Raw genomic sequence first — 17609 nt, forward strand, 5'->3', positions numbered from 1 at the left:
CAGAGCAGAGATGTGACTTTACAACAATATTTCAACAAGATATTCAGAATTGATGGCAAGGACATATTTGTGATGGGGGAAATTCCCATCAGACTCTTGTTATATGACTATGGCTATGACAGCAAGATCATCATGGGATACTGATTATAGATGAATGGATACTGAAACCACTGGATTTAACAGGACTATTGAAGATGGAAGATGGAATTAATATTGATAATGGAAGAATGGTTATGGAAATTATTGGACTTAACAGATTTGACTAGATGGATTAATTGATATGTTTACTTGGACTATGGCTATGACAACAAGATTACCATATATTCCGGCATATAAGACGACTGGGCGTATAAGACGACCCCCAACTTTTGAGAAGATTTTCCTGGGTTCGGCCCTTACTTGGCATAAACCAACTGAAGGGCCTCAGTTAGACAGGCCCCATTGGTTTCAGTGGGTCTACTCTGGGTAGAACTAACACTGGATAAAATCCTATGTGTGCACTGACTCAAGAGTAAACCCAATGGTACCGGGCGGTGCTTAGGGCTGCATCCAACGCTACTCAGAAGAGACCCACTGAAATTGGTGCAACTAAGCCAGCTACCTCTACTAGTTTCCATGGGGCTACTCTCGAGTCAGGACGAAGCAGGGCCGAACGGCACCCCCGCAGGCACACTGACTCGGGCAGCAAGCCAGGTAGAACTCGGCCTGAGAAGGCCGGCGCGACACCGGATCGGGGCCACCGGTCATCGGCGGGAAAGAGACAAGGAGAAAGCCTCACCTTCGTCGGAATCCCGCGCACGGCCACTGCGTTCTCCATCCTCTTCGTCAGCGGGGCTGTCCAGCTCCTCCTCCTCCTCCTCGAAGCTCTCAGCGGCGGCGGCGGGGCCCGTGCCGGCGGGCAGTGCAGTGGAGGCGGGGGCGGCAGTAGCGGAGGCCCCGGCGGTGGCAGCGTGGGAGAAACCAGCGCTGTGATGCTCATGGCCGAAGCGGGGAGGAGGAGGAGGAGAAAGCTCCACCACCACCGCCCAAGGCACCCGGTGCTTTTTTCTCTCACAGCGGTGAGCCGGTTTGTGGTTGGTTTTTTTTTTTTTAACTCCCTACCACAGGCAGCCGCAAGCTGCCCCCCCGCCTCCTACGCGCAGGCGCGTGAACCACTTCCGCTCCTTCCTTTCCTTCCTTCCTTGGCTGGCTTCTTCCTCCCTTAGTTGTGTTGGACCACTGCGCCACCCGTAGGGTGTAAGGCGCGGCGATACTCCGGCGGCATTTGCGGCCATAGACAATGTTTTAGACTCACGTGCCCGCCAAGCGTCTCCGGGGTCAGTTTGGGAGCCCTTCCTTGGCCCGCCCACTTTTGTTTCTTGTAGAAGACAGCAATGCCTCAGTTGGCGAAGTACCCGTATATTCCGGCGTATAAGACGACCCCCGACTTTGGAGAAGATTTTCCGGGGGTCTTATACGCCGGAATATACGGTATTATGGGATACTGATAATGGAAGAATGGCTACTGAAATTACTGGACTTAACAGGATTATTGAAGATGGAAGATGGAATTAATATAGATAATGGAAGAATGGCTATTGAAATTATTGGGCCTAACAGATTTGAATTAGATGGATTAAGCGACATGTTTATTTGGAGAAAAAATGAAAGATATATCTCTCAAGGAATTGAAATCTCTCTGACTTTTTGTGGAAAGAATAAAATAATGTTTATGAGATTTGAGGATTAATTAAGATAATTACTGGAGGAAAGTGATTTTATAATATAATTTTAGAGATAGGATTGTTATATATTGTAGACTTATAGCTGATCTGCGACAAATCGGAAGTCAACATTTTATTTTATTGTTTAATTGTTTTTGTTTTGTTTTGTTTTTTTGTCTGAAAATTTGAATAAAAATTAATAAAAAAATAAGGAGTTGATAGCTGTATTTTTCTCTTTTTGAAGTTCTGTTGCTCTGCTCTTAATTCTGTTTTGTTTAAACTTGTTTTGCTTAAAATTGTTTTAAAGTCTCCTTTATACACTGCCTTGACAGCCTTGGGGCTTAAAGGTGACCTATAAATATTTAAAATAAATAAAATCAAGTCATAGACACAGACACAAAAATTGAAGCACACTCCTTTCATCAATCCTAAGTGTTCTGTACAACAGGGTCCATCTTCCACCATGTCTGTGGAATTGAGATCTTCTGAGGAGTTAATCATTCAGGTGCCAGCAGTATTATTAATTAAACTAACTTCTACTAGGCACTGAGTTTTTCAGTGGAAAACCAGTATTACGGAATGTCCCTCTGAAAAGATCTGACAGGTCCATTCAGTTTCTTATAAAAAGTTATTAAACACCTTTCTCACATGCATTTTATGGCTATGGAGTTGATTGCTTTTATTGTAGTGCTGCTGACTTTAACTTCACGGGTTTTGAAATTCTATTATTTGATAAAGATTTAATATATATATTTCCCCATATGTTATTTTATGTTCTAATTTTTAATTTTTATGAGATAAAAAGCTGCTTTGAGGAACATAAGAACATAACATAAGAACAGCCTGCTGGATCAGGCCAGTGGCCCATCTAGTCCAGCATCCTGTTCTCACAGTGGCCAACCGGGTGCCTGGGGGAAGCCCGCAAGCAGGACCCGAGTGCAAGAACACTCTCCCCTCCTGAGGCTTCCGGCAACTGGTTTTCAGAAGCATGCTGCCTCTGACTAGGGTGGCAGAGCACAGCCATCATGGCTAGTAGCCATTGATAGCCCTGTCCTCCATGAATTTGTCTAATCCTCTTTTAAAGCCATCCAAGCTGGTGGCCATTACTGCATCTTATGGGAGCAAATTCCATAGTTTAACTATGCGCTGAGTAAAGAAGTACTTCCTTTGGTCTGTCCTGAATCTTCCAACACTAGATCAAAAGCATGGCAAATACTCCTGCTACATAAATAACCATGTATATGTGCACGCACGTGCGCGCACGCACACACACCATGATAGTTTCCTCTATTTGGCGTTGGTTAGGCCTCATCTTGAATACTGCGTCCAGTTCTGGACACTGACAGACAAACTGTAATAGGTTCAGAGGAGGGCAACAGGGATGATCAGAGTACTGGAAACAAATCCCAGTGACGAGAGACTGAAAGAACTGGGCATGTTTATCCTTCAGAAGAGAAGAATGAGGGGAGATATGATAGCACTCTTCAAGTGCTTGAAAGGTTGTCACACAGAGGAGGGACAGGTTTTCTTCTTGATCATCCCAGAGTGCAGGACATGGAATAATTAGCTCAAGTTGCAGGAAACCAGATTTCGACTGAACATCAGAAAAAAACATCCTAACTGTTAGAGTGGTACAACAATTGAACCAATATCCTAGGGAGGTGGTGGGCTCTCCAACACTGGAGGTATTCAAGAGGCAGCTGGACAGCCACGTGTCAGGTGTGCTTTAATTTGGATTCCTGCACTGAACAGGGGGTTGGACTGGCTGGCCTTATAGGCCCCTTCCAACTCTATGATTCTATGATTCTGTAACAACAGCATTTCTGCCATATTATAATAAAGTCACTTCTGTGTTTGAGAGAAGTATAAAAGAATCCAAACAAGCAGAACAGATAACACTGTCTTTCCACTCACAAGTGCTCTCAGGGTCGAACTATCTGTTGTGTTACAAATGCTTTTTCTTTCCTGAAGTGTGCTTAGTACTGGCCACTTTCTTTTTTTCAGAAAAAGCAGCTATGCAAGGCCCCCATCCAGATCACAATCTCAAGGAGAGGTTTAACCCTTTTCTCTCAAGAATGGCCTCCAGTTTAAATTGACCCCTGAAGCTAATATTTGTTCTGAAGGTGTTGTTTATTGCGCCTTTGATGAAAAACAGCAGTGGAGTGTTGGTGGAGATATTTTCAGTGGGGAAATTATGAAGAAGGAGAAATGGTTGAACTTCTCTTCCCCAAGCACGAAGCCCCAGTTTCGACTGAGGCCCATGTGGTATTTTTTCTGAAAACAGAATGTTGTCAGCACCAAAAATATTTTTTTAAAAAGCATGCTTAATGTAACGTGTAGTTTGACCCTCTATAAATTACAGATAAACAAATGCGCCAGAGTAACATGGGCCATGTAATAAAGTATAGTTAGCATAATCGTTAATCAATGTGGGAATGAGAAACCCACCAATAGCTTTACTTTTGGCAAACAATTTTATTTCTTCAATCTTGATTTAAGTCTTATTTCTCTTGTTGTCTGAGTCAGATTTATGAAGAACGACTTACTGTTATACTCTTGTCATTGGGGTCACAAGTGTGAAGCTGCCGGCTGAAAGTTAGTATCGTATGGGTACTATTTTCCACGGCATACTCCAGATGGTAGTCCTGCTGAGGGTCTTTTTTCAATGTTCGGTCTGCATTTGTAAAATAATCCTGTTGAGGAAACAAACCAAAACACCATCCTGCTGTTATGTTTGTGTGTATGTTTTAATGATCTTGACTCCACAACCTTTTCAGTTTTCTGGGAAGAAAGTGTAAAAGGACATGTAATTTTCTAGAGAAATATTTTACTTTAGCAACTAGGAAAACATGTAAATATACAGGCACAATTTATTTTCCCTGTACATGCGTTATTTATCTGAGTACCTTACAAAAAAGGGGGTGCAACAAAAGAAAACCAACCAAATTTCCCAATATTGTAATCACAAAAGCATAAAATATGTTCAAACAAAAGTTACATTAAAAGATCCATATGAACTTATTGTACAGATGATATTTCTTTGCCTCTTTACTTCTTTGTATTACACTTGTTAGAAATGTGTCTATTTTGGTTTTGCTTTGCTATTACAGAATGTATAAACCAATTTTTTACAATATTTTTAAAGTGCATCTAGTCCAATGTCCTCTTCCATTCCATATTTAAAATCAAGAAATGAAGTCTCCTGAATCCTAAATCCATTTTGTTAATTCCATTTATTTCCATGGAACTTCCTCCATCTATTTCTCAGTCCATATACTTAGTCACAAGAAAGTAAGCGAACAAGTTTTTCTAAACTGAATTCATTTATTCTGTACGTGCATATGAAATATTAAATAAGAATGTGATATTGTTGCACACTCTTCATGTGATAAGTCCAGGAATGCTTTAGTATTTTTTGAGGACAGATTATCTTAGTTCTCAATGTAGCAGATGCATGATATAATGCATAAGCTGCATCAATGATGTAGTGTTATTAACCTCTTCGATTCTGAATTCTTTGTCATAATGTGCAGCTGGCTTTCTGCCTTCTCTCTAGGTCACCATAAGTCCTGTTACTGACTTAAACCAACTCTGTGGTGCTCATTCGCCTACTGTAGGCTCAGAGACTAGGGTAGTAATATAGTCTAATTTTCTCTTCTGAGCTTTCTAGGCCCTTTGTGCATTTGTTTCCTATTTTGCTCAGAATCAGCTTGCCCATTCTAACTCAGATATGAACTGTTGAGTTAACTGTAGCTGCTATGCTTTCTGACTCATTATTCCAGCAATCATTTCTTTTTAAAAACATATGTATTGAGTTTTATTAAAGATAATGTAAAAAAGTATAGGTAACTCAAGGGGGAGAAACCAGTGGACCAATGTACCAGAAGGTTTGATACTTAGCCTTTATGGAAAAGCTAACAGCTAAAGTGCAGGTTGCTCAAGGAACCACTAAGAGTGATACATTTCTACAATTATGGTACTCTTGTGTGATTTATGTAAACCCAAAGGAACATGGGACCTTATTATGGCATATCTTATTATGCCAGAGTTTGGAATGCATGATGATTAATGTGGTTTAATTTGCAACCACTCTGTAACCGATGATGTAATTGGTGCCCTGCGTTGGTTCTTTCTTTCTTTCTTTCTTTCTTTCTTTCTTTCTTTCTTTCTTTCTTTCTTTCTTTCTTTCTTTCTTTCTTTGGTTACTGTTATGATTCCCCTTACAAGGGCAATCCTCCTGTGTTTCTACCATAATGGGGGGTGGGGTGGGGGGTGGAAGGAGCTGTTTTTTCTTTTTTGGTTGAACTCACTTGTTATTAAAGGGCTGGATCCATTTTATGTCATGTTTAAGCAATGAGCATTTTTATTGTGATATATTGTTTTTTTGTTCTGTTTTATTATATATTTAATAAAAATATTTTTTAAAAGAAACCAGTGGACCAAATAAATAAACAAAATAAAAACAAAACAAAAATGACTCAGGTGGACAACGCAAGGCGTGTAGCTGCAAGAAAGCAGAGATAGATGTCAGCAGAGAACCAGTCAGCAAGAGCCACTCCATGTAACAGATCAATAAAGTATTAGCATTCAGTCAGTTCACCCACCTTCCTCCCCTGCCTGTTATGAGGCAAAATTGTGTCAAGTTTACATGTTACTTTGAATTACATTATTGTCACCATCACCATAGCTGCTCCAATAATGTGTTATCTTCCGTCCATGATGTGAGAGCAGATTGCGTGGCTCTGCATCATGCTGGCAGCACCCAGCATTGTATATAACCATAGTCTGTCCTAGGCTCATTGGTAAAAGATATATGAGTGTAAGAGCTACAATAATGGCAAGTACTAGGTCAGCTCAAGGTATTGTGTAAACAAATAGGGCCTTAGATTACTGCTGACCACAGGTAACGTGGTGATCATCCTGGATTTAGGCTATTTATATTATGACAAAGTTTAATATGTTTTGAAATAATATACTGTCTAAAATCAGCATTTTTAAAAAAAAAAAACTACAGCAAGCAATTATAGGCTGCTGGGCGGAGCCAAACAATTAAATGTCTTTCATGGACTGGAAGTAATTTAAAAATTGAAGCAACACATGGTAAGTTGATTTTATGGATCATAAAAGACATGGTATATAATTTCCTGCAGATGAAGGCATTGATGATGAATTGCTCCTCACATGCTGTTGACCCTGCTCTCACTCTCTCAAAAGGGATTTGCAGTTGATATGGTTTCTGATTAGTGCTATACAAAATGGCAGGGAGAGTAATTTCTTATGGATGTAGTAAAAAGACATAAATAAGCTGTTTTATCCTTGAAAAATGTAAGCAGAGCTACACAAGGAACCTTAACGGAGGGGAGATCACAGCTGTCATCCTATCCTTGAACAGGTGTTTTTATGGATAAGAAACCCTCCAACTACTTGACAACCTGCAAGATGTGCAGAGCTTGGAAAAGTTACTTTTTTAAACTACAACTCCCATCAGCCCCAGCCAGCATGGCCACTGGATTGGGCTGATGGGAGTTGTAGTTCAAAAAAGTAACTTTTCCAAGCTGATGCTACCTCTCTCCATTAATAAAGCAAGTGAGAATAAGATTTTCAACTATATTGGGGGACTCCAACACAAAGGATTACAGGATTATTTGATAGCCTGATTATCCAATTGTATCAGTGCATATGGGCCATTATGTTTCTGAGATGCTAATTATGTTTCAAGTGAATGCAAGTTATGGCTGATAGATGTAATTCTGTATCACCGAGTCATACTGGAATGACGGCACAAGTTGCTCTCAGCTCATATGATTGTTATGAGGGTAAAATGATAGTCTGAGCTCCTTGGAAGGGTTCAAATGTAAAAGCAAAATTCAGTCATAGGCAACTGAAGAGGTTCAAGGACTATCTAGCAATGGAAAATTGCTTTAGGCATCTTTAGTTAAGGAACCATTTAAAAGTGGAAGCTTAATAAGGTCTTTATGATCCTCTAATTTGCTTTGTTTAAACTGTATGGAAAATAAGAAAGACCTATAACAAAAGAGAGCACAGAGCATTGTATCTATCAGCAGGGCTTGACTAACTATAGTAGGGGGTCCTATCAAGGGCTGTGGCTATTCTGTGTATCTCTGACACAGCTGTGTAAAAGTTGGAAATGGGGTTGTGGATTTTTAAAAAATAAAACTTGTTTCTAGAATCCACGGTAAGATAATAAAACTTAAGAAATGGTATCCTCATATTTCCTGAAGACTTAGACACTTCCAGTGGTCAGAAGTTTGCAACTTTAGTGCCCTGCAAAGCTCTCTTAGCTATCAAGCCTACCCTGCTTACTTTTAATGATACAAAGACTGTAGGAACCAACACCAATACAATATTCTATGGATTTTGTTTTAATTGACCAATATTACTACTTGCTTTTTATCCAGTATTGATAGATTTATGGCTCATTTTCTTAAATACAGTTGTATTAATTTTGATACAAGTACTTATGAAAGCTACAGATAATATTGTTAGAAGAGCCCTGCTGGGCAAACTGTGTACAGATATGCTGGGTTTTGGGGCCAAAGCTGAGATCTACTGATATAGAGCATAGTGGGCATGGGACTCCCAACAAGGGTGGGTGGAAGCTTGCAGAAGAAGGAACACAGGGTGGTAGAAGAGTGACTTCAAGCCCTGAAAGGGGCAGAATGGGTCCTGTGGAATTGGGCATGGGGCATAATCTGTCTTTGATGCCTGAATAATTAAGTGATACTTGGGTTGCAAGAATGAGAGTCAATTCACACAACCCTTGAGCCCATGACCACACTGTTCTTTTTCAGTTCACGTTCAAAAAGTGTCCAAGTGTCTTCACAAACATGTACAATTTGGCATTCCACCTGCTATAGAAGTATTTTGGCAGTGTGGAAAATTGCTATCTATACTCACACTTCTACAAGGGACTTGTTGGATTAAAGCGGATTTGAGCACATATTGAAAAAAAGGTTTGCTTTGAGCTACAAGGATTGTGTGGAATGCCTCTGGATATAGAGCAAGATGGCAAGTGCCTGATGGGCAGATGACTATGCCTATTCCTGGTTTCTCAAGTGTGAATGTTCTTGCACTACGTAATTACAAAATTACCTCATAAGAACCTAAGAAGAGCCTGCTGGATGTGGCCAGTGGCCGATGTAGTCCAGCATCCTGTTCTCACAGTAGCCAACCAGCTGCCCATGGGAAGTCCCCAAGGATGACCTGAGTGCAAGAGGACTCTCTCTGCCCCCCATGGTTTCCAGCAATTGGTATTCAGAACCTACTGCCTCTGATTGTTGAGGCAGAGCATAGCCATTGTGGCTAGCAGCCTTTCATACTGTTATCCTGCATTAATTTGTCTAATCCTCTTTTGAAGCTGTCCAAGTTGGCGGCCATCACCGCCTACTCTGGGAGCAAGTTTCATGGCTGCACTACGGGCTGAGTGCAGAAGTAGTTTATCTATCCTGAATCTTCTAGCATTCAGCTTCATTGGATGTCCACGAGTTCGAGTGTCGTGAGAGAGGGAGAAAAACTTCTTTCTCTCCACTATCTCTGTGCCATGCATAATTTTATAAACTTCTATCATGTCATCTCTTAATTGCCTTTTCTCTAAACTAAAATGTCTCAAATGCTGCAACCTTTCCTCACAGAGGAGTTGCTCCATCTCCTTGATCATTTTGGTTGCCCTTTTTTGAACCTTTTCTAGCTCAACAATATCCTTTTTGAGGTGAGGTGACCGCAACTGTACACAGTATGCCAAATTTGTATTAATGGCATTATGATATCAGCAGCTTTATTTTCAATCCCTCTCCTGATGATCCCTAGCATGGAATTTGCCTTTTTCACAGCTGCTGTACACTGGGTTGACATCTTCATTGAACCATGAACTACAACCCCAAGGTCTCATTTCTGGTCAGTCACTGCCAGTTCAAGAGCATATATGTAAAATTAAGATTTTTTTGCCTCATGGTTGAATCATTATTTATTTTATTGTTTATTTATTACATTTATACCCCATCTTTCTTTTCATGATAGAAACCCAAGGCGGCTTATATATGGTTCCCAGGCAGTCTCCAATCCAGGCACTGACCACATCTGCCCCTGTGCTGGACTCATGTGCCTTCACACCATAGCCTGAGACCATCATTACAGGGAGGCTTCATATTATAGCCACTCCAAAGTATGTTTTGTGACATTTGAAAATGACCAAAGAGTCGGCTCAGCATTAAGTTTACAATTCCCAGTAAGTTACTAGGAAGAACCCTGAGATAAGATCTAGGCATATGAAAATGACTTCTGGTTTAAAGAGAAAAAACTGACTTGTCGTTTGTGAAGAAACTATCAAGCATAGCTAAAGAGTTTAGTCTGTGTTGTTGTCATTCACATACTTTTGAGAATTTTACTCCCAGGACCTAATGTGCCAGTTTGAAAAGCTGTACAAAATATTACAAAAAGCTTTTCAGTTTAATAAGCTTGCATTTTCTTAGAATGTCCCTAAGAAATTAATTCACTCATAAAATATTATGTCCTGTTAGTATAGGATCTCTCACAAATTTAGGAAGAACTGCAAATAATGTTATCTGATCCTTTTCACAAATCACAGGAATGAATGTTTTACAACAGATGACAGGATCAAAACCTGACAGTTAGCATTTCATATCTTCCCCCATCCCAGTGGCACTGCTAACAGATGGTTCAATGGTAGCCAGCCAGTGGCAATGGGTTGTATCCAACAAAGTTGTCCCATTAGTGCAAGGACGTCTGCTTACACATTGGGACTTCCTCTCCCCTCCCTATGAGGCCCCTGCACACACATATACACTTTTCAAATCTGCTCCAGAGGAAACTTCAGAATAATTTCAATTCTCATCCTCACATGCCTGCTATATATAGCTTATCATTCCACAGCATGCATATACACACTCACTAGTTGTTGCAGCATAATCTCTTCAGCAACATTTTCAAGCTGTCTCCCAAAACATTACAGTACAGGGCAGTGTGGAATTCAAGACTGAATGCATTTCTGAAAGGGAGGATGAATAGTTCAGTGGAAGAGTACATGGTCTCTGGAACAGAGTGGTAGAGTCCCAGACATCTCTGGCAAACAGGATTCCAGTAGCAGGCCTCAAAAAGGCCTTTACCTGAAACCTTGAAGAGCTGCTGCCAACCAGAGTAGAAAGTACTGGTCTAAATGAGAGGGCGAGGAGGTTGTATTGGACAGATGGAACTCCTTGTACTAACATGACAATTTTGCTGAATACAACCCACTATATACAACTTGGTCTCTATGTGCCCAACCCTAACATGCCAAGAGGGCCTTCTTAAAGATATAACGATTTTCTCAAATTACTCAAAGGCATGAAATGCCTCCAGCCAAACACTAGCTGAGATGTGAAGTGTGCACCACACTGACATGTCTCCCTTTGGTCCCTTTCAATTTGTTTTCTAAACATTTTTTTTGTTTCTGTTGGCATGAATGCTTTTAAAAGCAGCGAACAGTTCTGCTCACTACTTTCTGGCCTTTTAAAATCTATTCTGAGTGTTCCTCCATAACATCTCAAAATTAATTATATAGGATACATTTGATAAACAGATATTCTTTACTTTGGGTGTCAGCTAACAAGCAAGGCTTATAATGAATACAGCACTTTCAAGTATTAATGAAGAGCTATTCACAAAAGGATTTCTGCTTCAAATAAGGACTATTTTTGTGCAAGAGTTCAACAGAAGGACTTTGCAGCACAACCTTCTCGTATAACTTGCACAAAACAAGCATTCATAAAGAAAGATTACTCTCTGCAAAATGGATCTTTCAGCTACTATGTTCTGCGGGTGGGGATGCACAATTCCAGACAGGGTGAAGACGAAGGAGAAGGCCTACAACTGAGCAAGAAAATGCAAGCTGTGTCAATTCAGGAGCACAAAAGAGAGTTTTTAAACAAAGTTAGATGCAAAAGTTAGAGCTGCCTTGGGCAATCTCATGACAAGTAACATGTTGAAAAACTTACTTTGGCAATGGTGATATAACTGCTAACATGAACAGACTGAGCAATTTCTCTGAGGCAGCACCTATCTTTACTCCATCAAGCATGTTTGCTTCACTGCACTGGGGTGCATGTGCTTTTGCCATGTTTAAACATATTCATAATAATAGACCCACCAGTCTGCAGCTACTTTACTAGCCTCAAATGTGTCTGCGATGAGTTTTCTCCCCCCCCTTTTAGCTCAACTCACTCTTTTCCCACTCCTCACAGAAGAGCTATTAAGCATGCTTGAGAGACCACTCTTATTTAGACATGAGTCTTGCACTTTCCAAAGAGTTAGTGCTGGGTTCCCACTGTAATCTCTGAACTCCTGGAATGCTTGGCCACTAATGCATGCTCACTCTCTGCTCAGCCATATTTTTTAAAGAATGTGTGGACCCTTTGTAAAGTTTTTTTTTTTTTTTGGTCTTTCTGTCTCCACAACATAATTACACCCTTCATTCTGATTGATCTATTTACAAGGAGTTAGTAGAATCATCTTTCAAGTTCCATCATACCAGATATTGAAGGAAAAGCCCCAGGTAACATCAAGAAACAAAAAGAGAAAGAATAATTTTACGTTATGTTTTCATTTAAAAGTTTTCCTGAACTCTAGTACTTGGCAAATGATTTCTTTTTGGGGTGGGGATATGGGAAATCGGTTTCTGGAGGTTTTTGGGTTTTTTTTTAAAAAAAAACTATAAAAGAAGAAAACACTGGCTTGTTTGTGTATATTTCTTATATATTCTACGAAGACATACTTCCACTCTGTTTCACTGTGATCTTACACAGATCCATCAGCTAAATGCTGATCTATATTCTCAAGGCAAAGTCGTTTTATTTAAATATTCATATTAATTGCAAGTTTCTTGGGGTAAATAACATTTTTTATTCTTATAAAACCATGTAAAGCACGATATCAATGTCATTGTAAATATTAATAATTCACTGTGGCCTCACTTAAGAAGATAAACATAGGCAAACAGGTATAACTAAAAGGAAAACATAATTACTTTGAAAAGGTTATCTAGGTGATTACTGTGAATAGCCATAATCCAAAGTATATTTATGCATGCAAATCCCACTGATCTATATGTGCTTAAGCATATAGAATTCAGCATTACATTGCAACCAATGACTTACAGATATTGATCATTTCAGACACATCAAATATTCACCCATGAAAACCAACTATCTACAAGATCTAAAATTTAGTTATCTATGCGACACATCTGTGGTAAGTGAACCTTTACGCCTATATTTTACTATTGATGAGCACTAATCTATAAATGCTAGATGATATAAACCAAGTTTCTACAGTCCTATGATCTTTTATCACATGGCTGACTGTTAAGTTTACTCATGAGTATTTTGTGAGGGCCTTTATCAAAAACATTTTGGAAGCCCAAGTATACTGTATAATATCAACCAGATCGCCCCTAATGTAATGCTTGTTGACGCTTCAAAAGATCAGCGAGACAAACCTGCCTTTGCAGAAGTCCTGATTATTTTTCTTCTTCAAGTGTTGTTTTTTAATATATTGTAACCTTAAAAAAGGTTTCTACCAATTTACTTGAGAAAGGTTTAGGCCAATAGGTCTGCAACTTGCTGGATCCCTTTTAAAAAAACTGTATCACCTAACTTCCACACTTTTAGGGTGCAGCCGGCTCAGCCAAGACCAACACAAGTGGCGCTGGTGGAAGGCCCAAAAAAGGGGCTTTCCAGGAGTGTGTTAGGGAGGTACTGAGGGGAGGGGGACTTATGCCACATCAGTTCAGTCCTGCAGCCCCCCCATCCTGGCAGCCAGTACATTGGGGAAAGGGGGGGCAGAAGGAATCATGCATTTTGTTTCCTTCTGCCACACCCTGCTGGCATAGCCAGCATCTTTCCTTCTCAGTGGCTCCTGGATGGAGATTGGGTATGGAGGCCCCTTCTGCCAGCTCCGCTTCCACCAGCCTCCAATGAGTTGGATTGCACCCTTAGTAAAGAAGCTATAGCCATATGACCCTTTTTCAAAAAAATCAGTTCACAATTTAGCTCTTTCTGAATTCTAGATAGGTGAATGCCATCTAGGCCTAGAGATTTGTTAATTTTTAATTTAAAATGAAGAGTGTTGCTGCATGAATAGAAGCATCAGAAGCAGTGTAAATGCTGCTCAGGCTTTGACAGGTACATGAACTGTTCAAACTTTTTCAGATAGAATCCAGATACTGTTAAGTTAGTCCATTTTGGGAGTTGATGACTGCTGCCTTCAATGGAATGGACAAGATCATCACAGATAAGTTAAGAAATCATGCAGAGTGCAAACACTGGAACTGCTCTGGATATTTATTCCTAGGATACCATGCAATAGACACTACCTTTGTATCTAGGACTCAGAGGATGTTAAAAGGATTACAGTACAGAATACTCCACAGGAAGTATGAATTACGGAGCTACAAAATGATGACTCCTATATATTACCAGTAACATATATTACTGTATATATTACTTTTATCACATCCTTTCTTTCAGTCATTTATGTTTTTGCCAATCAACTATAAAATAGATATGACAGGCACAGTTCAATTAATCTGCCACCCCAGACCTTTAGAGGAGAGAACTTTCCATAGGAAATGGCAAAATGCAAAAGAATGCCAGAGAGGTGGGCTGCAGGGACCTGGCAAAAAGGAGTATTTAGAGATGTAAGAATGCTGGGGTCAGAGGGGCAGGGGTGGGGCAGAAATTCAATTCACATTTAAAGGTGAACCTACCTAGTTTACACCTTGTTGACAACTCCTAGAATAGCAGAACTGGGTATCAAGCCAAGCTGCTATTGCACCAAAACAAGAAACAATAAATCTGCAATCAAACACACACTTACAGAGCAATCCTACATCAAGGAAACCAGCATAACTTAATCTGGTTGAAGGTATGGTGGCTTAATGTATGCCAGATCCTAACTCCATTCAGGAGCCCTCAGGAGGGGAGAAAGCTAGCTCAGCTGGCAAAGATCAGTGGAGAGAAAATACAAGCAGCAAAACCCAAAATTATTTGGGTGTTTTTACTGAGACCACCCTTTTCCCCATCTTAATTTAAACTGGGACTGAAAATCACATAACTGAGCTGAACAGATGTAGGATACAGCATAAATCTTTTCCCCGCAGTCCAGCCCCTCACCACACCCCCGGAACACCCCTTTTGGGGACTTAAGCAGTTAAACCTACGCTGTCTTTGCTGAGCCAGAAGGGGTGGAGTTTTGCTGGCTTAGCCAGGGTGAGGGACTTAAACCAGGGTAGCCTGGCTGAGCTGGGACCCAGCCGGCTCAACCGGAGATCTGCCATATCCTAATTCCCCTCACCCCTGCATAAATACCCATAGGACTGAACCCTTAGTTTTTTTTTTCCTTTGTAAGAGCATTTGTAGACCACCAACATTCAATGTGTTTGGCAGGGGAGAAATTTGATTCAGTTCACATTTAAAGGTGAATCTATCAAATTTGTACATTCTGAAACAATATGTGAACCAAAACACAACCATGCTTTGAAACGTGCAGTTCTCCAAATTTTGCAATATGGTTGTCCAGCCACAAATGCATATGCTAGAGCAAAGCGTGTATATCTTGGTAAAAGATAACATACAAAAGTAACTATATTAGGGGAAATTGCTTTACAAAAAAAGTATATTAGGGAAAATTGCATACAGAAGATGTATATTAGGAAAATTTGCACTAAAATGCTAATATTCATGAGAACTTTTTAATAATAATTGCAAGCTGATGTAGAAATCTGAAGAACTTAAAAGAGGGGCAAATATTCCATATTCTGTTACTAAGTATATTATTTTCTGAAATATGTATTATTTCACAAATCTTTGTACATGAAGTGGAAACACAGTCAAGTTAACACCAGAGCTTGTTATCACTGAAATACTAAAACTAGGGCTACAATCCTATGCACACTTACCTATAAATAAGCTCAACTGAACATAGTCACATTAATTTTTGAGTAAACATACACAGGATTGCTCTGTTAATGTGAGATGAGAAATGTAGAAATATGTATAGGTGAGTGATAGAAAGTCAGTGCTAACTATGCCTAATCCTCCAGTTGGTAAGCTACCCATCTAGTCATTCATCTATTGCATCCAGATTCTGAAGTCTTGCTCGAGGCTCAGCCCCAAAACTGGTGAACTCAGAACCAGCTTCAGTACCAGAATTCAAATCTGGGAGATAAGCCTATTCATAAAGCATATCAGATTTTTAAAAACCCTTTAAAGCCATCTACTCTCTATCTAGAGTAGGGCTACAGATCCCCCTTAAAAACAACAACACATACACCCCACACATTCCAGAACAACTCCACTACATATTTCACTGCTGATAACACATACTTTCATTTATTATCATATTATTTCTTTTTACTGACCTCCTGTAAAGTTCACTGAATTTTTTTTTAAACCCCATTTTTGAAGACTATGCCTCAGGAAATGTTGGCACCAGGTATTGATGTAGTAAATGATTACACTGGAAAAACAAACTAGTGCATCGCTTTTCAATCACTTCCCTATCATCCCTTTGTCATAAATGTGATGGCTGTCCTGTCACCCTTTAATGCACTATTCATTTTATTAATAGCCCTCAAGTCTTGTGCATAAGCAGAGTACATTACTCCCCTTGACAATGAACTGGAACTCAGGTTCCTAAATTGCAAGGATCAGTCGTCACTCAGCCACAGGATCCGTCTTCACATATTAGCACTTGGGCATGCCTAACCTAATGAATCTGCTCTTCCTTTACTTACTTGTCCCCTAATGCAAAACGCACATCATTTGCTCATGAGGCAGTCAGCAAGCCGCCCAGCAAGCCTGCTCTGCTCTGCTTCGCTCTCCCCATCCACCATCAAGGGCGCCCCTTTCGCCTCACCTGCAGATAGGGCTTGCCCCCGTCGAATCCGCCCACCACGATATCCGCCGAAGCCATGGCTCCCGTCGGGGAGAAGCCGAAGCCGACGTAGCCCTGAGTGCGTACCTCCAGACGGAAAGCGATGGAGCTGCCTTGGTGCGCCCACGAGAGCCGGTAGCGGGACGCTCCGTCCAACACGGCACTGTGTGGATAGTGGCGCCCGGACACGGCGAGCAACCCCCCGAAGAGGAGCAGAAGCAGCGGCCAGGGGCCCATTTTCCTCGCCGGCCCCGCACACAGCGCGCCAGTACGCAGAGGCTAACTCGGCGCCAGCGCGCACTTCGCCGCCAGCGCTGTGTTAGCGGAGCCCTGAACTGTTACTGAGCAATTGAGACTGCCGCTGCCTCTCGGCGCCTCCGCCCGCCGCTGCGCCTGCTAATTGGAGAGGACGGGAGCCGTTCACCCCGCCCCTCCGGAGTAAGCGCCCCTCGAAGGCTGAGGGAAACGGCGTGCGGGGATAGCACAACCCAGGAAAGAAGCCCTGAAGTGAGGCAGGTGAAGAAACGGCAGAAGGGGAAGCGAGGCGAAGTTTCTGAGGAAAGAGAGTGAGGGGAAGCGACTAGGTTGGCCGGCAACTCAGCAAAGGCTAATGAGGGCAACATGTTTCTGAGAACGAGGAAGTAGGGCTCCCGCGGGTTCCTCCCGCCCCTTCTATGAAACTTGCTCACACAGGAGGCAGCGGTGACCAACAACTTGGAGAGATGTAAAAGATGATTATACAAATTCGTGGAGGATAAGGCTATGAATGACTACTAGCCATAATGGTATGCTCTGCCTCCATGGTTGGTTGACCACTGTGAGAATAAAATGCTGGACCAGATGGGCCATTGGCCTGATACAGCAGGCTCTTATTTTCTCCCTTGTCAGGGCTCCTGTGAGGCAGATGTTCAAGGTGCTCCTCTGTTGTGCCACTGCTAACAGGAACCCTGCTGAGATCCT

At 41.2% G+C, this 17609-nt stretch overlaps 1 protein-coding gene across 3 annotated transcripts in view; it reads right to left on the reverse strand.

The window, feature by feature from the left end:
• MOXD1 (monooxygenase DBH like 1) overlaps positions 1-17122 on the reverse strand; it is a 75802-nt gene extending 58680 nt beyond the window's left edge. Inside the window, exons 1-2 of one of the 3 annotated variants that reach the window (XM_061626328.1) lie at positions 16632-17122; positions 4250-4396 (exon numbers count right to left, since the gene is read on the reverse strand). In XM_061626328.1, the coding sequence (XP_061482312.1) occupies positions 4250-4396; positions 16632-16886 (402 nt within the window). In that variant the 5' untranslated portion in view covers positions 16887-17122. The remainder of the gene's footprint in view (positions 1-4249; positions 4397-16631) is intronic. The other 2 variants (XM_061626329.1, XM_061626327.1) reach the window with 2 other exon arrangements.
• Positions 17123-17609: the final 487 nt, after the last annotated feature.

The sequence above is a fragment of the Rhineura floridana genome, chromosome 4 (assembly GCF_030035675.1).
Source record: "Rhineura floridana isolate rRhiFlo1 chromosome 4, rRhiFlo1.hap2, whole genome shotgun sequence".
Lineage (NCBI taxonomy): Eukaryota > Metazoa > Chordata > Lepidosauria > Squamata > Rhineuridae > Rhineura > Rhineura floridana.